At 42.8% G+C, this 26083-nt stretch overlaps 1 protein-coding gene across 1 annotated transcript in view; it reads left to right on the forward strand.

Annotated features, from left to right (window-relative positions):
- The window catches only part of LOC112254658 (sodium channel protein type 8 subunit alpha-like), a 118098-nt gene that overhangs the window by 29179 nt on the left and 62836 nt on the right, over nt 1–26083 (forward strand). Inside the window, exon 7 of the mRNA XM_024427403.2 lies at nt 2533–2754. Coding sequence (XP_024283171.2) covers nt 2533–2754 — 222 coding nt within the window. The remainder of the gene's footprint in view (nt 1–2532; nt 2755–26083) is intronic.

The raw sequence follows: 26083 nt of genomic DNA on the forward strand, positions 1-26083 counted from the left end.
ATTGTGCTGTGCTGCTGTGTTTGGTCGATCTGGTGGATGTTTTGTAGTTGTTTTGATATCTATTATTTGAGAGTGGCCCCACTCTTTCCAAGGATGCTCCACACTGCCTGTGAAACTGAGACTGGAACAGACAAATAACAAGGGGAAATTACATCAAAATTACATTCACATAATGGTGTAAATTAACATAAACTTGTCATGAATTGGTATCCCTCCACAACTCCATCACCTATTAGTCTTAGAACTATATTGGTGTAGCCTACCTCTGAGTCATTTAGTTGATTTAGAACATTTGGGGAGTATTTTGATCATCACTGAAGTGTGTCAGTCTCATGGAAATCTCACGTAGGGGCACTCTCAATGTTGTTTCTATGTTGTGGTGTTTAAAATGCTTGAATGTCTGATAATCTTCTTGCTGTTTTTTATGTGTCTTTAATTATTGTACTATTGTTTGATGTACAGTAACAGACAAACGTTTGGACACACCTACTCTTTCAAGGGTTTTTCTTTATTTGTTATATTTTCTAAATTGTAGAATAATAGTGAAGACATCAAAACTATGAAGTAACACATATGGAATCATGTAGTAAACAAAAAAGTGTTAAAAAAACCATAACATTTTATATTTGAGATTCTTCAAAGTAGCCACCCTTTGCCTTGATGACAGCTTGTCACACTGTTGGCATTCTCTCAACCAGCTTCATGAGGTAGGAAGGCATTAACAGGTGTGCCTTGTTAAAAGTTCATTTGTGGAATTTCTTTCCTTCTTCATGCGTTTGTGCCAATCAGCTGTGTTGTGACAAGGTAGGGGTGGTATACAGAAGATAGCCCTATTTGGTAAAATACCAAAGTCCATATTATGTCAAGAACAGCTCAAATAAGCAAAGAGAAACGACAGTCCGTCATTACTTTTGAGACATGAAGGTCAGTCACTCTGGAAAATGTCAAGAACTTTGAAAGTTTCTTCAAGTGCAGTTACAAAAACCATCAAGTGCTATGATGAAACTGGCCCTCATGAGTGCCGCCACAAGAAAGGAAGACCCAGAGTTACCTCTGCTGCAGATGATAAGTTCATTATAGTTGCCAGCGTCGGAAATTGCAGCCCAAATAAATGCTTCACAGAGTTCAAGTAACAGACACAACTCAACATCAACTGTTCAGAGGAGACTGTGAATCAGGCCTTCATGAGCGAATTGCTGCAAAGAAACCACTACCGAAGAACACCAATAATAAGAAGAGACTTGCTTGGGGCAAGAAACACGAGCAATGGATATTAGATCGGTGGAAATCTGTCCTTTGGTCTGATGAGTCCAAATTTAAGATTTTTGGTTCCAACCGCAGTGTCTTTGTGAGAGGGAGAGTAGAAGAACGGATGATCTCCACATGTGTGATTCCCACCGTAAAGCATGGAGGAGTATGTGTGATAGTGTGGGGGTGCTTTGCTGGGGACACTGTCAATGACTTATTTATAATTCAAAGCACACTTAACCAGCATGGCCCCCACAGCATTCTGCATCGATACGCCATCCCATCTGGTTTGTGCTTAGTGGGACTATTATTTGTTTTTCAACAGGACAATGACCCAACACATCTCCAGGCTGTGTAAGGGCTATTTGACCAAGAAGGAGAGTGATGAAGTGCTGCATCATATGACCTGGACTCCGCAATCACCTGACCTCAGCCCATTTGAGATGGTTTGGAATGAGATGGACCGCAGAGTGAATGAAAAGCAGCCAACAAGTGCTCAGCATATGTGGGAACTCCTTCAAGACGGTTGGAAAAGTATTCCAGTTGAAGCTGGTTGAGAGAATGCCAAGAGTGTGCAAAGCTATCATCAAGGCAAAGGGGGGCTACTTTGAAGAATCTCAAATATATTTTGATTTGTTAAACACTTTTTTTGGTTACTACATGATTACATGTGTTATTTCATGGTTTTGATGTCTTAACTATTATTCTACAATGTAGAAAATAGTACAAATAAAGAAAAACCCTTGAATGAGTAGGTGTGTATAAACTTTTGACTGGTACTGTAGTTATCAAGGATGCTATTCTCGCTGTAATTTAGTTCAATATGACTTAACAGTAACTAACAATATAGAACACAATCACTATTGACATATCAGAGTGTTTGAAGTGAAAACCTTCCTTTCCTCATGGAAAATATATCAACCATACGCATTATTATTATTATTATGACACATACGCCTGCAGTTTAGAATATTTCTGTTATACCTGTCCAAATTGAGATATTGTTGATTCTGAACAGAGCGGTCGTTTTGGTTTGATATTAACTTGAAGAAGTACAGTTTTATGTGATGGTCTACTATACTACTACTATATAAACTCTATAGAAATAATTCATAGCTAAGCTTGTACTTTCCAGCAATGCCCATTTCTCTTTGTTTGTGTGCGTGTGTGCACTTGTGTGTTTATATGTATGTGTGTGTACACAAACACACATACGCGTGTGTGTGTGTGTGTGTGCACATTTGTGTCTGTGTGTGTGAATGCATGTCTGGTTCCTTCCCCCAGGACTCAAGACCATCGTCGGTGCTCTAGTTCAATCCGTCAAGAAATTGTCAGACGTTATGATCCTCACGGTCTTCTGTCTCAGTGTCTTCGCTTTGATTGGACTACAGCTCTTCATGGGCAACCTGCGGCAGAAATGTGTCATCTGGCCAATCAACTCCACTGAGAACTACCTGGCCAATGGCAGCAAGGGCTTCGACTGGACCGAATACATCATGAACAGCAGTGAGTCCGACACACAGCCAAACAATGTGTGACACTGAGACAGAAGACCGTTTCGACTTATAACATTTGAGTTGAGTTTGAGGGGGTGCCAGGTAGGCCATGCCTACCAGGGAATCTGATAAAATGTATCCTTTTTAGTTAATGGGTCGATATTTTCTGTGTTTCACTCATAGTCTAGATTAAAGACTATGACGCAAAATTTAAGGTTACTTTCGTAACTCCAGTTCTCTGATAATAGAGGTATCTCACAAGAGATATGCCTTTTAAGGCGGGTGACTAAGGAAGCTCCAATCACACGACATCTGTTGGGCCCACCTTCTGGTCATTCTCAAGCATTCTTGAGCAGGGAAGCGCCGTGAGATACCTCATTCTATTATCTGAGAACCGGGATTATGAAAGTAACTTTAAAGAGCCACTGAACACGCCGATTAGCACGTGTTTTTCTGTTGATCATTCTAAAAATGAGATTTCAGTCTTGGAGGTGTGTTTGCTGACCGATTCCACATTTGGTTCATGATGTTTGTCCCCCCATAAGACACTAGATGAGGAAGCTTATTACACTTCCTCAAAATCCCCAGAATGAATCTAAGATATATCAAGAAATCTGTAATTAATTTTGACGTTTTTGCAGAGGATATTTTAGTTGCGCAATTTTATATCTAACTGAGGTGTTTGGTGCAGTATTTCACGAGTAAAGAAATGCGCGATATGTGGTCATATTTAAATAAAGTCGGACTGCTGGGCAGGTCTGTCTCACTGTATAGGTATTGGATAGAAAGCAATCACCTCAGCTGTTCACCCCATATTAGTGGGCAAATGGACATTGTCAAATCTCAACCCAACCTTCATTAACTGTTGTGACACACGGATGTTCCAAACTCCATTTTCTATGAAACTGACTTTATGACCAAAATGATCCTGTTTACACTTGTAGTCAATTTTGACTAGAATAACTGTTTCCAACTCATATCGATGCCACATAGACCATTTTCAGAGGGATTAACTTTTTAAAGGCTGTCGCTCTTGTAAATTCTCTTTCAAATACTCGTTTTTCTGTCTCACAATGGGATATAGCCCACTCCTGTGTCGCAGATATGTAACCTACTGGATAAAAGTAGAGACTCAGAGCTAGAAAATTGTATGTCATACACTACAGTTGAGGAACTATGGGAAGTTGATAGACTTGGAACCTCACTTTTGACAAAATGGCGCTTGAATGTTTTGGTAAAACAACTGGAGAGCAATTTTTTTTGCCAACACCCATTTTGCATCGTTCACACCCTCTTAAGCCTTAGCCTCACCCATCTCTTTAAGGATTTACATGTGAGGACATGTTCTAAACAATCAAAGATTTCAAGACTAAAGGCCGGTTTATACTACGTCTATCCATGTCGCAGTGACATCATGAACATTCTATTGTCGTTTGACATCAAACTTATGAGAAATAATAAACACAAAAACTACAGGCTGCATGACATCAGCAGCCTGGTGGTCCAAAATAACATAACTAGTGTATTTTAACACCAATAAACCCACCAGTTTAAAATTAATTTAGTATATGTCAATCTAGCAAACCAGGCAACTAAAAGCAACTTTCTAAAAAATGTTTTGGTTCATTTCTAGCTTGTTAACCAGCTAGCTAATGTTAAGTTAGCTGGCTAGCCAGTTCAAATACTGACCATATCATATAGCTGACAACATCTTCACGTTAGCTAATTTGTCTTCATTATTACAGGAAAATAAACTCACAACAAGATCATTATTTACAAGTTAATGGCGAGTCAATTACAGAAAATAGCTTACAGTTGTGAGTGTGAGGAAATAAAAGCAGGGCATTCTAGTAGAGAACTCAGAATGTTGGCTAGCTAGCTAACGTGAGGCTTTAACTAGCAATGCAAATGGCTCTGAGATACAAATAATATTACTACACAGATCATACACATAACATTAGCTAGCGAGCCAGTCAGCTAATGTTAGTTAGCTAACTTCTAACAAAATTAGAAATGTATAACATCTGAAAATGTGGCTAGCTAGACTATCTTACCCATAAACATGGATTAGTTTGAAGATGTAATCCTGAGACAGGTGTTTTATACAACAGCCTTCTGTGTGTTCTCTTTTCAACTACCTCGGCATATTTGCAATCAAACACCAGCATTTTCTCCATCTCCTTAGCTATCATACTCTAATTCCATCAGGCATTCCACTGATTTCAAAACTTGTTCCTCCAGAAAGTGGAGAGCAACACTTTTGCACTTCTACTACGTGATATATATATTTTTAAAGCAGCGTTACAAAGGATTACCTACACATACTGCCCAGCTCATGTTATAGAACGAAGTGTGCTACATGGCAGACCAATCCGAACTCATCTCTCGGCATGTCCAGCCCATCCATTATCTCAGCTAATCATGGCTAGCGGGAAATTTCCTGTCTTTTTTCGTGGTTAACCAAATTATACGCATTTACAGATGGCATACATGTTTGTTATTAAGGCACTTCACATGTTCCAGAAAGCATTTCTGCCAAAAAATGTATTGGTAAAGTGGTTTTGAAAGAAAGATACTTCATCTCAAAGCTTTCCAGTGGCTCGAAGGGCTGCTGTGAAATAGCCTTAAGCACAATAGACAGTAACCAAAATGGGACTAAAGGCTTGGGGACTAGGCGTAAGAGATTAAGTTTCTCTCTTTCAAAACCGCTTTACCACAGCTCTTACGTCCACAAAGCGAGTGAGTGAGCTGCTTGCGCCGTCAGCGTTCATAAAACGACATATCAGAGGAAGTTTTTCCTACTGTATAGTGTCAAAGCCTATATGACAGGCAGCGATGGCAGCCAAGTACACCTTTACAGTGGAAAAGACTTAGTCTCTGTCCAACAGGTATTGCAAAAAGCATAACACTTTGGATATAGAGCATAGGTAAGGGATGACCGGTTTCAGATCGCACAGTCTCTCAAAACACATGCCACTTGTTACTATACAGTGAGTGTGTGGAAGGGGTCCTGGCACTCTGGACGGTACAAACCAGATGTTCCCAAACCTGTTTACTCTGGGCCCCCACTTCCAGCATTGGGGAACATCCCATGCTCCCCCTGTGCGAGAGTGCACATGCCACGTCTATTTCTATGGGCACAAGCAATGTTCATGACACAAACTGTTCACACCCCTCTTGTTAGTGAAGAGAATTCTGCAGCTTTAAATCTTATTTCCTGCAATTCTACACATTTTGTCATTGGGTGCAAATAAAATGCAACAGTTTTAAAGCAAATTTTAGTGCAATTCTATACATTTTGCCATGTGTATTTACTCTATGTGATACTTGAATGAACAAAAAATGACAACAACATCTATGGGCTAAATAAACTAAATTTAAAAAACATTAGCAGTCATGGGTTATAAGTAGCTTTCTAAGGTATGCAATGACTAACATGACAAGAGGCACTGATGAGGCACTACCCAAATTCAAAAATGTAATCTTGTGCATTCTACTATTATAAATTTCAAGAGTAAGTTTAGAGCCAGACTTACCATGCAGACCCCCCCTACCCCTTGGGAACCACTGGTCTAAACGAGTGGCAGGCCTGTTGCATTTAGAAGAAAACATATACCAGACATTCAGAATTCTTACCAGCCAATACATTTATTCACCATAATAACACCAAAAAACACAAAATGATTATAAAAAAACGTATTAAAATAATTTATTTAGTCGCTCTGTGATTCAACATCTTTTTTTGGCAAGAGGCTGAATGTATCTCACCGGAGAAAGCATCCGAGCGAGCGAAACAACACCCCTCTGTCTCTGTATGTGAAGCCCATCTATCTGATGCCGTCTTGTCAAAAATAATATGAAATTGTTGCCGACCTGTAGTATTGAATAAAATGGAAGCCAGCGAGCATTTGGCCTCCCTTGATAAAATTAAAATAATAGCTAATCAACGTCACGCTAAACTGAGTGAGCTCAACTATGAATGGTCCTGACGTACCAAAAAATTGTGTCAATAGAAACCAGTTTGGATTTGCTTTCACACCAATCACACCACACCATAAGCCAAACCTCATTTACAGAAACACTTGAATTGTTACAAAAATTGTCCCTTTCCTAAATTAGCCATGGATGGAGATAAGGATTTGGACTTGCGTTTTTACTTAATTCTCCGTACTGGCAAATTTTATAACGCCGATTCAGATCCAACCATAAATTTATACATTGTGCCCCTGCCCTGAAAGGATGGAAGTTCAACATGTAGCTAGATGTAGTAGGCTAATGTTAACTAGCTGGCCTGTTATTTTAGCCAGGTAGCCTAGGACAACAAAAACTTAAAGCATGTACTATATGACAGCGTCAGAGAATGTTTAGGCAACATGAAAGAGGAGGATGACATTGGCGTTTCTCTACAAGTAGGGTGAGTCAACATTTATTTTTTATTTGCAGGCTCGCACACTTACACACACATAAAAATCAGTACCATGGTCAGTCACATCATATTTAGCTTGTGTTGTTTGGACTAAATTGTTTTTGGTATATTTTAGTTGTCACTGTATTAGACTAAGGATAGGTGATTAGATGATATTGAAGTTGAAATGGTGCTGGAATAGTGGAGGCAGGGCCTGTTTTCTTTGCAACTTGTGGTAACTCTCCGTGGTTCTAAATCAATAGTTGTTTAGTAGTCCGCAAATGTTGGAAACATTAACTTGCTTGACCATGCTATAGGTCGTGTAACTGTTTGTTACATGCAAGATGTTTTGTGGACAGATGTTGCTCGCCGGCCTATATATCACGGTGTCAAGGCATATGAACTAACAGGTTATTTGTATTTATTATGGATCTCCATTAGCTGCTACCAAGGCAGCAGCTACTCTTCCTGGGGTCCAGCAAAATTAAGGCAGTTTATACCATTTTTAAAACATTACAATACATTCACAGATTTCACAACACACTGTGTGCCCTCAGACTCCTACGATACCACTACCACATAGAGTGCCTTGCGAAAGTATCCCTTGAACTTTGCAACCTTTTGCCACATTTCAGGCTTCAAACATAAAGATATAAAACTGTATTTTTTGGGGAAGAATCAACAACAAGTGGGACACAATCATGAAGTGGAACGACATTTATTGGATATTTCAAACTTTTTTAACAAATCAAAAACTGAAAAATTGGGCGTGCAAAATTATTCAGCCCCCTTAAGTTAATACTTTGTAGCGCCACCTTTTGCTGCAATTACAGCTGTAAATCGCTTGGGGTATGTCTCTATCAGTTTTGCACATCGAGAGACTGAAATTTTTTCGCATTCCTCCTTGCAAAACAGCTCGAGCTCAGTGAGGTTGGATGGAGAGCATTTGTGAACAGCAGTTTTCAGTTCTTTCCACAGATTCTCGATTGGATTCAGGTCTGGACTTTGACTTAGCCATTCTAACACCTGGATATGTTTATTTTTGAACCATTCCATTGTAGATTTTGCTTTATGTTTTGGATCATTGTCTTGTTGGAAGACAAATCTCCGTCCCAGTCTCAGGTCTTTTGCAGACTCCATCAGGTTTTCTTCCAGAATGGTCCTGTATTTGGCTCCATCCATCTTCCCATCAATTTTAACCATCTTCCCTGTCCCTGCTGAAGAAAAGCAGGCCCAAACCATGATGCTGCCACCACCATGTTTGACAGTGGGGATGGTGTGTTCAGGGTGATGAGCTGTGTTGCTTTTACGCCAAACATAACGTTTTGCGTTGTTGCCAAAAAGTTCAATTTTGGTTTCATCTGACCAGAGCACCTTCTTCCACATGTTTGGTGTGTCTCCCAGGTGGCTTGTGGCAAACTTTAAACGACACTTTTTATGGATATCTTTAAGAAATGGCTTTCTTCTTGCCACTCTTCCATAAAGGCCAGATTTGTGCAATATACAACTGATTGTTGTCCCATGGACAGAGTCTCCCACCTCAGCTGTAGATCTCTGCAGTTCATCCAGAGTGATCATGGGCCTCTTGGCTGCATCTCTGATCAGTCTTCTCCTTGTATGAGCTGAAAGTTTAGAGGGACGGCCAGATTTGCAGTGGTCTGATACTCCTTCCATTTCAATATTATCGCTTGCACAGTGCTCCTTGGGATGTTTAAAGCTTGGGAAATCTTTTTGTATCCAACTCCGGCTTTAAACTTCTTCACAACAGTATCTCGGACCTGCCTGGTGTGTTCCTTGTTCTTCATGATGCTCTCTGCGCTTTTAACGGACCTCTGAGACTATCACAGTGCAGGTGCATTTATACGGAGACTTGATTACACACAGGTGGATTGTATTTATCATCATTAGTCATTTAGGTCAACATTGGATCATTCAGAGATCCTCACTGAACTTCTGGAGAGAGTTTGCTGCACTGAAAGTAAAGGGGCTGAATAATTTTGCACGCCCAATTTTTCAGTTTTTGATTTGTTAAAAAAGTTTGAAATATCCAATAAATGTCGTTCCACTTCATGATTGTGTCCCACTTGTTGTTGATTCTTCCCAAAAAAATACAGTTTTATATCTTTATGTTTGAAGCCTGAAATGTGGCAAAAGGTCGCAAAGTTCAAGGGGGCCGAATACTTTCGCAAGGCACTGTATCTACAGTACTAAATCCATGTGTATATGTGTGTGTAAAGTGCGTACGTTATCGTGTGTGAGTGTGTATGCATGTGTCTGTGTCTGTGTTGCTTTACAGTCCCCGCTGTTCCATAAGGTGTTTATCTGTTTTTCAAATCTAATTTTACTGCTTGCATCAGTTACTTGATGTGGAATGGAGTTTCATGTAGTCATGGCTCTATGTAAGCACTGTGTGCCTCCCATAGTCTGTTCTGAACTTGGGGATTGTGAAGAGACCTCTTGTGGCATGTCATGTGGGTTATGCATGGGTGTCTGAGCTGTGTGCCAGTAGTTTAGACAGACAGCTCAGTGCATTCAACATGTCAATACATACATACAAGTAGTGATGAAGTTAATCTCTCCTCTTCATTGAGCCAGGAGAGATTGATATGCATATTATTAATATTAGCTCTCTGTGTACATTCAAGGGCCAGACGTGCTGCCTTGTTCTGAGCCAATTGCAATTTCCCTAAGTCCTTTTTTGTGGCACCTGACCACACGACTAAACAGTAGTCAAGGTGCAACAAAACCAGGGCCTGTAGGACATGTCTTGTTGATAGTGTTGTTAAGAAAGCAGAGCAGCCGGGCGCTATAGACCAAACAACGCAGTTATCACAACACATATAGCACATATAGTCAAATGTTTGGACACACCTACTCATTCCAGGGTTTTTCTTTATTTTTACTATTTTCTACATTGTAGAATAATAGTGAAGACATCAAAACTATGAAATAACACATATGGAATCAATTAGTAACCAAAAAAATGTAAAACAAAGTAGCCACCCTTTGCCTTGATGACAGCTTTGCATTCTCTCAACTAGCTTCATGAAGAATTATTTTCCAACAGTCTTGAAGGAGTTTCCACATACGCTAAGCACTTGTTGGCTGCTTTTCCTTCACTCTGCGGTCCAACTCATCCCAAACCATCTCAATTGGGTTGAGGTCTGGTGATTGTGGAGGCTAGTGTCACACCCTGATCTGTTTCATCTGCCTTGTGCTGGTCTCCACCTCCCACCAGGTGTCTCCTATTCTTCCCCATTATCCCCTGTGTATTTATACATGTCTTTTATGTTTGTCTGTTGCCAGTTCGTCTTGTTTTGTTAGGTCTTACCAGCGTATTTCCCGTTTCTCCAGTTCTCAAGTTTTTGATTTCTAGTCTTCTTGGTTCCGACCTTTCTGCCTGTCCTGACCCTGAGCCTGCTTGCCATTCAGTGTCTGCATCTGGGTCATGACTGACCAAGCAGACTCGGACCAGTTCCGCAACACTGTCTCCCTCCAAGGAGCCACCATTGGAAGACATGAGGAATAACTGCATAACCTTGTGGAGGGACTCCATACCTTGGCGGAATGCCATGACCATGCCCTCAATGCATTGTTGGAATAATTCTGCGGACTATCTACTCGGCAGCAAGCCACTATGGTAACCTTCTACTCCCAGTAACCCCGCTACCAGCGGTGCCTCTCCCCAGCCTACCCAGTCTTCCTGAGAACCCCAATTAACTCCTCCGGAGCGCTACGCTGGGGATCCTGGAACCTGCCGGGTGTTTCTCTCCCAGTGCTCCCTCATCTTCGAGCTACAGCCCTTTTGGTTTCCTTTGCATCGTTTGAGGATAGCATATCTTATAATGCTGATGTTCGGGAGGGTGCGCGCCTGGGCTACGACGGTGTGGGAGCATTAATCCATTGGTTACATTAGTCTGGAGGAGGCGGAGGTAAGAAAGGTGTTCAATTCTCCGGTGTCTGGGAGAGAGGTGGCTCAGAAGGTACTTTGCCACACTACTGGAGTCTTGACGCAGTCAGAGTACGAGGTAGATTTTTGCACATTGGCTGCCAAGAGTACATGGAACCCGGAGTCCCTGTTCGACACCTTCCTTCACAGAATATTGGAGGGAATTAAAGAACAGCTCGCAGCCCGGGAGCTGCCAGTGGACATAGACTCCGTCATAGACCTGACCATAAGGCTGGATGGGCGGTTACTGGAACGCAGCAGGGAGAGGAGGTCTATTCCCAGCCATATGCGCTTGTCCACGGGTTCCCCCTCGGGTTCCCCCTTGCCTCCGAAGTATCTCAAAAGTCCCCGATGCCTGCTTACCTGAGAGAATCCGACGTCACCCGAGTTCCCCCGGGAATCATCGAGGACTGTCGACTCGCCTCCTCCGGAGCCCATGCAACTGGGCAGGGCTAGCTTTTCTCCTGAGGAACATTTACGCAGACTGAGCTCCAAAAGTTGTCTATTATGTGGTACTTCAGGACATTACATATCTACCTGTCCAGTAAAAGACCACGCTCATCAGTAGGTACGAGTATGCTGGTGAGCCATACAGGGAGTCTCCCATTTCCCATACTTTCCTGCTGTGAAAAGTCCTGCTGTGACAGGTTTAAATCTTTCAGAGTGCTTATGGATTTTGGGGCTGACAGGAGCTTAATGGACGCTACCCTGGTGTCGGATCAGGGCTTCTGCAAACAACCCCTTTCTATTCCCATGGACACCAGAGCATTGGACGGATGCTCTATTGGCAGGGTCACTCACAGTATGGTTCCCATCAACCTGCGAGTGTCAGGTAACCACAGTGAGTCCATGCAGTTTCTGTTCATTGAGTCTCCTCGTGTACCCATTGTTTTGGGATTGTCATGGTGCCAGAGGCACAACCCCCTGATGGACTGGGCTACGGGTTCTATCCTGGGTTGGAGCCCGTTCTGTGACACACATTGCCTTAAGGCGGCGTAGCCTGATCCTGGGCATTCTCCAGCGGGCTTGGGAAAAGCCTCAGACCTCTGTCGTTCAGGGTACCAGGACCTCCGGGAGGTTTCCAACAAGGCCCGCACCACATCTTTTCCTCTGCATCGACCCTACGACTACACCATTGACCTCCCTGTCTGGTCCGAAGACCAAGACCATGGAAGTGTACATTAAGGACCCTCTGGCTGCAGGGTTCATTCGTCCTTCCGCCTCCCTGGCCAGCGGACTGCCAGGGCCTTAGTGACATCATGCTAAAAAAAACTTAACCTCTACCACACCTAACCTCTGCTTTTGAGCCTCTCCAGTGGGCAGCCATTTTCCAGAAGTTGGACCTTCGGAACGCCTACAATCTAGTTCAGATACGGGAAAGAGACGAGTGGAAGACAGTTAACACGGCTAGCGGGCACTATGAGTACCTGGTTATGTCAGTCGGACTGACCAATTCTCCCTCTGTGTTCCAGGCCCTGGTCAACGATGTGCTCCCTGACATGTTGAACCGATTCGTGTTTATATACCTCAATGACATCCTTATCTTTTCCCGTTCGGCTCAACAGCATGTTCTCCACGTCCGACAAGTCCTCCAGCACCTGCTGGAGAACCAGTTGTTTGTGAAAGCTGAAAAATGTGAATTCCATCGCTCCACTCTCTCTTTTCTGGGATACGTCAAACACTGCAGGGAACATTCAGATGGATCCTAACAAGGTGAGTGGTGAATGGTGATGTGGCCCCAACCCCCCTCCAGATTGCAGCTTCAATGCTTCCTGGGATTTGCTAATTTCTAATGCCACTTCATCCAGGGCTACAGCACCCTGGCTTCCCCCCTCTCTGCACTCACCTCACCCAAGGTTCCGTTCATGTGGTCCCCAGCTGCTGACTGTTTATTTTCGGATCTTAAGCATCGATTCACCACAGCCCCAATCCTAATCCATCTGGACCCGTCCTGTCAGTTTGTGGTGGAGGTCGAAGCCTCAGATGTTGGAGTGGCGGCCATCCTGTGCCAGCGTTCTGCCCAGGTTCAAAAGCTCCATCCCTGCGCTTTCCTGTCCCATCATCTTAATCCCACTGAGAGGAACTACGACATGGGAAATCTGAAACTTCTTGCGGTCAAGATGACACTGGAGTAGTGGAGACACTGGCTAGAAGGGACGCAACATCCATTCATAGTGTGGAATCTAGAATATCTCCGCTCTGCCAAGCGCCTCAATTTAAGGCAGGCTCGTTTAGCTCTGTTATTCAGTCGTTTTAATTTTACAATCCACTACTACCCTGGGTCCAAGAATGTGAAGCCTGATGCCCGATCTCGCTTGCATTGCTCTGCAGCTACACTGTCTGACCCAGAGACCATCCTCCCTACCTCATGTCTGGCAGATACACTCATCTGGGGTATCAAGAGCCTGGTCCATAAGGCACAGTGTTCCCAGCTGGACCCCGGCTGTTTGTTCCAGATTCTGCCCAGTCTGCAGTCCTGGAATGGGCTCATTCCTCTAACCTCACCTGCCATCCCGGCTCCCGCCGGACCCAGGCTTTCCTCAGTCAATGGTTTTGGTGGCCCACCATGGTTCCTGACGTCTCCATGTTCATCGCTGCCTGCACTGTGTGTGCACAAAGTAAGACCCTCCTTCAACCACTCCCTGTTCCTCACCGCCCCTGGTCCCATATATCCCTGGACTTTGTCACTGGTCTACCTCCGTCCGATGGCAACAACACCATCCTTACAGTAGTGGATAGGTTTTCCAAAGCCGCCCATTTCATTCCCCTTCCCATGTTACCCTCAGCAAATTAGATGTCCCAGCTCATGGTACAGCACGTCTTCCGGATCCATGGACTTACGGTCAACATGGTTTCCAATCTTGGTCCTCGGTTCTCGTCCCAATTCTGGAAGGTGTTCTGCACCCTCATTGGGTCATCGGCCAGCCTGTCCTCTGGGTTTCATCCCCAATCTAACGGCCAGACGGAGCGAGCCAATTAGGACCTGGAGACGCCACTTCATTGCCTCGTCTCTGCTAACCCCACTACCTGGAGCCAGCAACTCGTGCGGATGGAGTACGCCAGCAACACCCTTCACTGCTCGACCACTGGTCTCTCGCCCTTTGAGTGTTCCATGTGTTACCAGCATCCGCTCTTCCCTGAGCAAGAGGAAGAAGTCAGCATACCCTCAGCCCAGATGTTTGCCGACCGCTGTCAGCGTACCTGGAAGAGAGCCCGGTCCGCTCTTCTTAAGACCACCTCCAGGTATCGAGGACAGGCAGACCAGAGTCCTGTAAACTTTCCCTGCTTTATCACCCCTTTCCCCATCTCTAAAGTCCTTATTTACATGTTTTATTTAACCTTTATTTAACTAGGCAAGTCAGTTAAGAACAGTTAAGAACAAATTCTTATTTTACAAAGACAGCCTACCCCGGGCCAAACCCTCCCCTAACACGGATGGCATTGGCAAATTGTGCGCCGCCCTATGGGGCTTCCGATCATGGCTGGTTGTGATACAGCCCTGGATCAAACCAGGGTCTGTAGTGAAAACTTTAGCACTGAGATGCAGTGCCTTAGACCGCTGCACTACTCGGGAGCCTTAACCCAACTGCTGTTCATCTTCTGTTGCCCCGCACCCTCCGCATACATCCCACTTTCCATGTGTCTAGGATTAAACCTCTGTCTCACACCCCTTTGTCTCCTATTCTTCCCCATTATCCTGTGTATTTACAGTTGAAGTCAGATGTTTACATACACCTTAGCCAAATACATTTAAACTCAGTTTTTCACAATTCCTGACATGTACAATTCCTGACACTCAAATTATGTCAAATAGCCTATCAGAAGCTTCGAAAGCCATGACATCATCTTCTGGAATTTTCCAAGCTGTTTAAATGCAGTCAACTTAGTGTATGTAAACTTCTGACCCACTGGAATTGTGATACAGTTAATTATAACTGAAATAATCTGTCTGTAAACAAATGTTGGAAAAATTACTTGTGTCATGCACACAGTATATGTCCTAACCGACAAAACTATAGTTTGTTAACAAGACATTTGTGGAGTGGTTGAAAAACGAGTTTTAATGACTTCAACCTAAGTGTATGTAAACTTCCAACTTCAACTGTGTACCTGCCTTTTTTGCTTATCTGTTGCCAGTTCGTCTTGTTTTGTCAGATCTTACTAGCGTGTTTCCCGTTTCTCCAGTTTTTATTTTCTAGTGTTCTCGGTTCTGACCTTTCTGCCTGTCTTGACCCTGAGCCTGTCTGCTGTTCTTTCCCTGATCGACTCTGCCTTGGATTACTTACCTCCCTCGACCTGCCTTTTGCCTCCCCCTTTGTTATAATAAATAACCAAACTATCCGCCTCCTGTCTCTGAATCTGGGTCATATCCTTTGCAGAGGGTTCTACCTAGAACCCCATATGAAGGGTTCTTCATAGAACCCTCTGTAAATGGTTCTACCAAGAAATATTTTCTCATCTAAAAAGGTTCTTCCTAGAACCCTCTGAAGGTTTCTGCTAAGTGAAAACTATGGTCCCTTATTGATATCACTTCAATCCCTTGATCCCTTGTTAAATCCACTTCAATCAGTGTAGATGAAGGGGAAGGAGACCAGTTAAAGAAGGATTTTTAAGCCTTGCAACAACTGAAATGGATTGCGTCTGTGTGTCATTCAGAGGGTGAATGGGCAAGACAAAAGATTGAAGTGCCTTTGAACAAGGTATAGTAGTAGGTGTCAGGCCCACCGGTTTGAGTGTGTTAAGAACTGCAACATAGCTGGGTTTTTCACACTCAACAGTTTCCCGTGTGTATCAAAAATGGACCCCTACCCAAAGAACATCCAGCCAACTTGACATAGCTGTGGGAAGCATTGGAATCACCATCCTTGTGGAATGCTTTCGACAGCTTTTAGAGTCTATGCCCCGATGAATTGATGCTTTTAAGGGGAAAAAGGGGGTGCAACTCAATATTAGGAAGGTGATCCTAATATTTTATAATAACCCAAATCAAAGTTTATTTGTCACGTGTGCCAAATACAACAGGTGTAGACCTTACAGTGAAATGCTTACTTACAGGCCCTAACCAACAGTGCAATTTTTACCTACAAAATAGTTAATCGGTATTAGGTGACCAATAGATAAGTAAAGAAATTAAAAACAGTAAAAAGAAAGTGAAAAATAACAGTAGCGAGTCTATATACAGTAGCGAGGCTATATACCGACACTGGTTAGTCGGGTTAATTGAGGTAGTATATACATGTAGGTATGGTTAGTGACTATGCATATATGATAATCAAAGAGTAGCATAAAGAGGAGTTGGCAGGTGGTGGGTGGCGGGACATAATGGAGATTATCCTGTTAGCCAATGCGCGGGGGCACCGGTTAGGTCGGGCTAATTGAGGTAGTATATACAGTGGGGCAAAAAAGTATTTAGTCAGCCACCAATTGTGCAAGTTCTCCCAGAGAGGCCTGGAATTTTCATCATAGGTACACGTCAACTATGACAGACAAAATGAGGAAAGAAATCCAGAAAAATCACATTGTAGGATTTGTAATGAATTTATTTGCAAATTATTGTGGAAAATAAGTATTTGGTCACCTACAAACAAGCAAGATTTCTGTCTCTCACAGACCTGTAACTTCTTCTTTAAGAGGCTCCTCTGTCCTCCACTCGTTACCTGTATTAATGGGACCTGTTTGAACTTGTTATCAGTATAAAAGACACCTGTCCACAACCTCAAACAGTCACACTCCAAACTCCACTATGGCCAAGACCAAAGAGCTGTCAAAGGACACCAGAAACAAAATTGTAGACCTGCACCAGGCTGGGAAGACTGGTGCAGACTATTTTGCTCCGGTACCGCTTGCCATGCAGTAGTAGAGAGAACAGTCTATGACTGGGGTGGCTGGGGTCTTTGACAATTGTTAGGGCCTTCCTCTGGCACCACCTGGTGTAGAGGTCCTGGATGGCAGGCAGCTTAGCCCCAGTGATGTACCGGGCTGTACGCACTACATTCTGTAGTCCATTGCGGTCAGAGGCCGAGCAGTTGCCGTACCAGGCAGTGATGCAACCAGTGATGCTCTCGATGTTGCAGCTGTAGAACCATTTGAGAATTTCAGGACCCATGCCAAATCTTTTTCGTTTCCTGAGGGGGAATAGGCTTTGTTGTGCCCTCTTCACGACTGTCTTAGTGCGTTTGGACCATGATAGTTTGTTGGTGAGGTGGACAGCAAGGAACTTGAAGCTCTCAACTTGCTCCACTACAGCCCCATCAATGAGAATGGGGGTGTGCTCGGTCCTCCTTTTCCTGTAGTCCACAATCATCTCATTGTCTTGGTTACGTTGAGGGATAGGTTGTTATTCTGGCACCACCCGGCCAGGTTTCTGACCTCCTCCCTATAGGGTGTCTCGTCATTGTCGGTGATCAGGCCTACCACTTTTGTCATCTGCAAACTTAATGATGGTGTTGGAGTCGTACCTGGCCACGCAGTCGTGGGTGAACAGAGAGTACAGGAGGGGACTGAGCATGCACCCCTGAGGGGCTCCAGTGTTGAGGATCAGCGTGGAAGATGTGTTGCTACCTACCCTCACCACCTGGGGGCAGCCAGTCAGGAAGTCCAGGATCCAGTTGCAGAGGGAGGTGTTCAGTCCCATGATCCTTAGTTTAGTGATGAGCTTTGAGGATACTATGGGGTTGAACACTGAGCTGTAGTCAATGAATAGCATTCTCACGTAGGTGCTCCTTTTGTCCAGGTGGGAAAGGGCAGTGTGCAGTGCATTAGAGATTGTATCATCTGCGGATCTGTTTGGGCGGTATGCAAATTGGAGTGGGTCTAGGGTTTCTGGGATAAGTTGATGGGAGCCATTGCCAGCTTTTCAAAGCACTTCATATTTATGGATGTGTGTGCTACGGGTCCGTAGTCATTTAGGCAGGTTGTCTTAGTGTTCTTTGGCACAGGGACTATGGTGGTCTGCTTGAAACATGTTGGTATTACGGACTCAATCAGGGACATGTTGAAAATGTCAGTGAAGGCACCTGCCAGTTGGTCAGCACATGCCCGGAGCACACGTCCTATTAATCCATCTGGCCCCGCAGCCTTGTGAATGTTCACCTGTTTAAAGTTCTCACTCACGTCGGCTACGGAGAGCGTGATCCCACAGTCATTCGGAACAGCTGATGCTCTCATGCATGCCTCAGTGTTACTTGCCTCGAAGCGAGCATAGAAGTGATTTAACTCATCTGGAGTATGTACGTACAGTCACTGTGGGGACGATGTCCTCGATGCACTTATTGATAAAGCCAAATCAAATCAAAATCAAATCAAATGTATTTATATAGCCCTTCGTACATCAGCTGATATCTCAAAGTGCTGTACAGAAACCCAGCCTAAAAACCCAAACAGCAAGCAATGCAGGTGTAGAAGCACGGTGGCTAGGAAAAACTCCCTAGAAAGGCCAAAACCTAGGAAGAAACCTAGAGAGGAACCAGGCTATGTGGGGTGGCCAGTCCTCTTCTGGCTGTGCCGGGTGGAGATTATAACAGAACATGGCCAAGATGTTCAAATGTTCATAAATTACCAGCATGGTCAAATAATAATAATCCCCATCCAATTCTAAGAATTCAATCCTTTTTGTTTCAATATGAACCCTTTTCTTTTACAGGTTAATATGTTAGGAAACCCCTGGTTTACAGGCCACATCAAGCCTGCAAGTCACCTTATGCTGGCTTGCAAAGTGATGTGTAATTCCTATTGGAACCAAATCAAATTGTATTTGTCATATCCAAATCAAATCAAATGTTTTTTATATAGCCCTTCGTACATCAGCTGATATCTCAAAGTGCTGTACAGAAACCCAGCCTAAAACCCCAAACAGCAAGCAATGCAAAAAACCTAGGAAGAAACCTAGAGAGGAACCAGGTTATGAGGGGTGGCCAGTCCTCTTCTGGCTGTCGGGTGGAGATTATAACAGAACATGGCCAAGATGTTCAAATGTTTATAAATGACCAGCATGGTCAAATAATAATAATCACAGTAGTTGTCGAGGGTGCAGCAAGTCAGCACCTCAGGAGTAAATGTCAGTTGACTTTTCATAGCCGATCATTGAGAGTATCTCTACCGCTCCTGCTGTCTCTTGAGAGTTGAAAACAGCAGGTCAGGGACAGGTAGCAAATCCGGTGAACAGGTCAGGATTCCATAGCCGCAGGCAGAACAGTTAAAACTGTATCCACCGAATATAACAGGTGTCGACCTTACCGTGAAATGCTTACTTACAAACCCTTAACCAAAGAAAAGATTTACTAAATAAAAAAGTTATAAAAAAAAAAATAATAATAACGAGGCTGTATACAGGGGGTACCGGTACCGGGTCAATGTGCTGGGGTACAGATTAATCGAGGTAATTTGTACATGTAGGTAGGGGTAAAGTGACTATGCATAGATAATAAACAGTGAGTAGTAGCAGTGTAAAAAAAGGGGGATGGAGTGTCAATGTAAATAGTATGGGTGGCCATTTTATTAATTGTTCAGCAGTCTTATGGCTTGGGGGTGGAAGCTGTTAAGGAGCCTTTTGGACATACAGTTGACTTGGCGCTCTTGTACCCCTTGCCGTGCGGTAGCAAAGAGAACGGTCTACGACTTGGGTGACTGGAGTCATTGTACATTTTTGGGCCTTCCTCTGACACTGCCTAGTATATAGGTCCTGGATGGCATTAAGCTTGGCCCCAGTGATGTACTGGGCCGTACACACAACCCTCTGCTGCGCCTTATGGTCGGATGCCAAGCAGTTTCCATACCAGGTGATGCAACCGGTCAAGATGCTCTCGATGGTGCAGCTGTATAACTTTTTGAGGATCCATGCCAAATAATTTCAGTCTCATGAAGGGTGAAAGGTGTTGTTGTGCCCTCTTCAAAACTGTCTTGGTGTGTTTGGACCATGATAGTTTGTTGGCGATGTGGACACCAAGGAATTTGAAACTCTCAACCCGCTCCATTACAGCCCCGTCAATGTGAGGGGGGGGGGGTTCAGCACTCCTTTTCCTGTAGTCCACGATCAGCTCCTTTGTGTCGCTCACATTAAGGGAGAGGTTGTTGTCCTGGCACCACACCGCCAGGTCACTGACCTCCTCCATATAAGCTGTCTCATATTTGTCGGGGTACAGGCCTACCATTGTTGTGTCATCAGCAAACTTAATGATGGTGTTAGAGTCGTGCTTGTCCACGTGGTCGTGGGTGAAAAGGGAGTAAGGAGGGAACTAAGCACACACCCCTGAGGGGCCCCCATGTTGAGGATCAGCATTACGATGTGTTGTTGCCTACCCTTACCACCTGGAGGCGGCCCGTCAGGAAGTCCAGGATCCAATTGCAGAGGGAGATGTTTAGCTTAGTGATGAGCATTGTGGGCACTATGCTGTGCTGCATCAGATGACCTGTCCTCTGTTGGAAAAGTATTCCAAGTGAAGCTGGTTGAGAGAATGCCAAGAGTGTGCAAAGCTGTCATCAAGTCGAAGGGTGGCTATTTGAGGAATCTCAAATATATTTTGATTTGGTTAACACTTTTTTCAGATACTACATGATTACATATGTGTTTTCATAGTTTAGATGTCTTCACTATTATTCTACAATGTAGAAAATAGTAAAACTAAAGAAAAACCCTTGAATGAGTAGGTATTCTAAGACTTTTGACCGGTAGTGTATTGCAGGGAGTCACCATTGAGAAGAGGGTCTCTTTCACAAGGGATCCCTGCACATACAATTTCATAAGACAAAATCAAAAATCTAATACAATATAAAAGAAGTCAAATACAGCAATACACAAATATTCAAATCACATTTTATTGAAGAAAAACTATTACATTCCTCAATAAGAAGGTCAATTAAAATAAAATAAGTCTGATGTAAAGGGCTGCTTGCTTGCTTGCTTAACAAGTACCACTTCCTCCTGATTCGGCCCATACCTGGCGCGATCTCAGGACCTCTGCCTTGCTAACGCACGTGATTGCCCTCCTGATGCGTCTTATCAGTTTGCGCCATGCGAAAAAGGGTTCTGAAGTTGTGCATTTGACAATTTTGGGGGATTTGAGAAATAAATGTATCCTAGTAACACTAGAAAACTCAATGATCCTCTTTTAACAGAGGCCATCAAAACTGATTTCAAAGGTGTGTTTCCCATGAAGGAATTAAGAACGTTATAGGCTACAATGACTGGGCATGCATATTTGTCTCTCAGTGCTGCACTATCAATTAGAATGCACCTTTAGAGGAATTTAACTTCATTGCACAGAATGTGACAGACTAAATAATTGAATTGGTAAATTATTCTACTATGGGGTTGTCTGATTTAGATGCTTACTCATGTTGTTGGCTGTGGAAAGTTAAATGTGGACAACAATTATTTATTAGATAATTCAAATAGGATAACGAAAGGTACCGGGTCTCAGTTCCGCCTGGCTCTCATTTGGATCATAGGTGCCGGGTCTCGGACACAGCAATACCCAACCCAATTTAACCCTTGGTCATCTGCATACATATTAATATTACACATTTTAACAGATATACCAATAGTATTTATATAAATAGTGAAGAGAACCAGTCCCAATACAGAGACACCTGCAGTACGCCTTTTGTAATATCCAGGAAACTAGACTTGACACTATCAAAAATCACGCATTGTGTCCTATCTAACAGATATTTCTCCAAACACATGCAAGAAGCCTGATCTAGGCCTATTTCAGTCAGACTTTGAATGAGAATGTAATGGTCAACAGTGTCGAAGGCCTTGGGAAGCTCTATGCATAAGGCAGCACTATCTTTTTTATGATCTAAGCAATTTAACACATCAACATTATTGTAGCACCATCAATATAGACAAAGTGCTGTATAATTTAGCTAGTTAGCTCAAATGGAATTGTCAGCACTGTTTGATCAAGCTAGCTGGTTTATCTTGGACAATTTCAGTTGAAACGGGATGGAGTGAGGTCTGCGTACATCTAATAAAAATATATACAGTTGAAGTCGGAAGTTACATACACTTAGGTTGGAGTCATTAAAACTAATTTTTCTACCACTCCACACATTTCTTGTTAACAAACTAGAGTTTTGGCAAGTCGGTTAGGACATATACTTTGTACATGACACAAGTAATTTTTCGAACAATTGTTTACAGACAGATTATTTCACTGTATCACAAGTCCAGTGGGTCAGAAGTTCACATACACTAAGTTGACTGTGCCTTTAAACAGTTTGGAAAATTCCAGAAAATTATGTCATGGCTTTAGAAGCTCCTGATAGGCTAATTGACATCATTTGAGTCAATTGGAGATATACCTGTGGATGAATTTCAAGGCCTACCTTCAAACTCTGTGTCTCTTTGCTTGACATCATGGGAAAATCAAAAGAAATCAGCCAAGACCTCAGAAAAAAATTGTAGACCTCCACAAGTCTGGTTCATCCTTGGGAGCAATTTCCAAACGCCTGAAGGTACCATGTTCCTCTGTACAACCAATAATATGCAAGTATAAACACCATGGGACCACGCAGCCGTCATACTGCTCAGGAAGGAGACACGTTCTGTCTCCTAAAAATGAACATACTTTGGTGCGAAAAGTGCAAATCAATCCCAGAACAACAGTGAAGGACCTTGTGAAGATGCTGGAGGAAACCGGTACAAAAGTATCTATATCCACAGTAAAAAAAGTCCTATATCGACATAACCTGAAAGGCTGCTCAGCAAGGAAGAAGCCACTGCTCCAAAACCGCCAATAAAAAGCCAGACTACGGTTTGCAACTGCACATGGGGACAAAGATCGTACTTTTTGGAGAAATGTCCTCTGGTCTGACGAAACAAAAATAGAACTGTTTGGCCATAATGACCATCATTACGTTTGGAGGAAAAAGGGGGATGCTTGGCAGCCGAAGAACACCATCCCAACCTTGAAGCACGGGGGTGGCAGCATCATGTTGTGGGGGTGCTTTGCTGCAGTAGGGACTGGTGCACTTCACAAAATAGATGGCTTCATGAGGCAAGAAAATAATGTGGATATATTGAAGCAACATCTCAAGACATCAGTCAGGAAGTTAAAGCTTGGTTGCAAATGGGTCTTCCAAATGGACAACAAGCATACTTCCAAAGATTTGGCAAAATGGCTTAAGGACAACAAAGTCAAGGTATTGGAGTGGCCATCACAATGCCCTGACCTCAATCCTATAGAAAATGTGTGGGCAGAACTGAAAAAGCGTGTGCGAGCAAGGAAGCCTACAAACCTGACACAGTTACACCAGCTCTGTCAGGAGGAATGGGCCAAAATTCACCCAACTTATTGTGGGAAGCTTGTTAAACAATTTAAAGGCAATGCTACCAAATACTAATTGAGTGTATGTAAACTTCTGACCCACTGGGAATGTGATGAAAGAAATAAAAGCTGAAAGAAATAATTCTCTCTACTATTATTCTGACATTTCACATTCTTAAAATAAAGTGTTGATCCTAACTGACCTAAGACAGGGCATTTTTACTAGGATTACATGTCAGAAATTGTGAAAAACTGAGTTTAAATGTATTTGGCTAAGGTGTATGTAAACATCCGACTTCAACTGTATATAGACTGCCAGACCATGAATAATATCAATATTTGTTTATAATCACGTTTGGCATGTCTCTTCTGTTGCAGTTCGCAGAAACACTGACAGATGTGTTGACATGACAACTGCGTCAGATTTTTGAATGACCCTTTCCCCCTTTTTGTTCCATACTGGCTGAAGATCTTGCTAGCCAGTAACTAGCTAACACCAGACACAGACGAAAGGAGAAACATGAGTATCGTTGCTCTAGATCAGTGGTTCTCAAACCTGGTCCTGGGGACCCAAAGGGGTGCATATTTCTGGTTTTGCATAGCACTACACAGCTGATTCAGATCGAAGCCTTTTGATGAGTTGATCATTTGAATCAGCTGTGTAGTTGTAGGGCAAAAACAAACATGTGCACCCCTTTGTGTCCCCAGGACCAGGATTGAGAACCACTGATCTAGATGAATAGGGGAAACCTGTGAGTCAATACTTCCGAACATATAAAAACCTTTAAACAACCTTTTCTGTCTCAAAATCCGTATCAGTCAATTACAATCATTGACGTAGTTGCACGTGATAGAATGCTACATGTTAGCTGTTCCCATCGGATAACCTGGCACACATTACCTTATGCTAACAAGACCAGCTGGCCATGATTATTCCCTGTAATAAATTCTGAATCAGCCAATTACAAATGTTTACATAAAAAAACATTATTGATACCAATCATGAAAAACAGCCGTAGAATATACAATGGCAGTTTGGTACATTTTTTATGGTTACAAATGGTATAAATTTGGGCATGAAAATGTGTGTAATTTAAAAAAAAAAAAAAGGTTGTGGAAGACCATAAGAACCCTTTTCCCTCCCTCCTCCAATGATCCCAGATCCCTGTACAGCTGACCCTCCCATTCCATCCCAACCCACCCTACCCAGCTCCCACCCGCCAGGAAGAGTGTGAGACCCCTCCTAGCTGTCACACCCCTCTCATCCGCCACCCATCCAACGTCCCAAACACCCGCCACCCACACATCCTCCCTCCCGTCTTCACCAGGGTGCTATCGTGGGAACGATTGTTCAGAGATCTCCACTTAAAAACGAAATAGATTTACTGTTGTTTTAGCAGTTATTCCAAAGGGTAGGTTTAATTGAACAAATTAAATATGACCATACTTTATCACTCATCATCAATTATGCTATGTAGGCCTGCACATTTGTCATCAACAGCTATTCTTTCAATTCAAACCAAAATTCAACAACAAATATACAATACAATAGACCTAGGGTTTCAAGCTCTGGTTGATTTCAAATGTAAGGATATTTAGTGATATTGGATTGTGTTTGATTGTCAACACAACCAAATATCAACATTTGAAGGAGATGTATCTTCTGCTTGGATAGTTCCACCAAAAATCTAAGTTAAAGAATAGGGTACTAAATCAAATCTAACTTTATTTAAAGTGTATTTAAAGTTTGATTTGATTTAGTCCTATTCTTTAACTTAGATTTTTGGTTGAGATGGAGACTTGAATCCAACATATCAATTATTAATTTGTAGACAAACTGGAATTAAAGCCAGAATCAGTGGCACAGATGGAGCTATACAAGCAGTAGATACATCTCCTTTAATTGTTGATATTTGGTTGCGTTTTCAAACAATCAATTAAATATTACTTTTGTAATAAAGTCAAGGCTATCTTACCTAACTTATGTAACATTAAACCTTAAAATTAGTAACACATCCATGGCCACATTGAGGTTACTTCAACTATAATTGTCTTCATATGTAATCATATAAAGCGTGCATGTTCAAGATAGCATTAATAGGTCATCACAGGTCTGTGGAGATCTTCAAAATGGCTGCAGTCTCGAACTGCATTGATCACTTGCACCATATACTTTTAATGTACTCTTTATAATGTAATTAGAAGAAGCACAGTGATATCACATGAATCTGTTGTATAAATAAAGAAAATGGGGATTGGGGTGATGCAGATCATTTTGAAGCATCTTCAGTACCCCTACTTACCACGGCTATGCCGAATGATTCACGTTGAAATTATTTGCTGTGCCCAGAGGGGGACGACTAAAATGAATGAGTCACTCAGGGAAATGGATCATGACTTAAATCAGCAAAAAGAGTCTGCACATTCGCGAACTGCACATAACTATTGCATGACCATTTGCGCCTTTTTACCCAGTCTGCCTTGTACAGAGATGAAACTGCCCGGGATCCAAACATGCGGTCACCGGTCGAGTGTGTATCAACAGAACTGCCACAAAAAAGTGCACCTTCCTCCCAATCGTTACAAATATTTTCACATGAACCTCCCCTTGTACTGTAAAAAATGTGCAAACCCCCTCCTCATTGAATTAACTAAATAAAACATGATTATGACCACAAATAACAATAACTGTAGCGATCCTGTGTTTAAAAACGTG

The sequence above is a fragment of the Oncorhynchus tshawytscha genome, linkage group LG07, assembly GCF_018296145.1.
Source record: "Oncorhynchus tshawytscha isolate Ot180627B linkage group LG07, Otsh_v2.0, whole genome shotgun sequence".
Taxonomy (NCBI): Eukaryota; Metazoa; Chordata; class Actinopteri; order Salmoniformes; family Salmonidae; genus Oncorhynchus; species Oncorhynchus tshawytscha.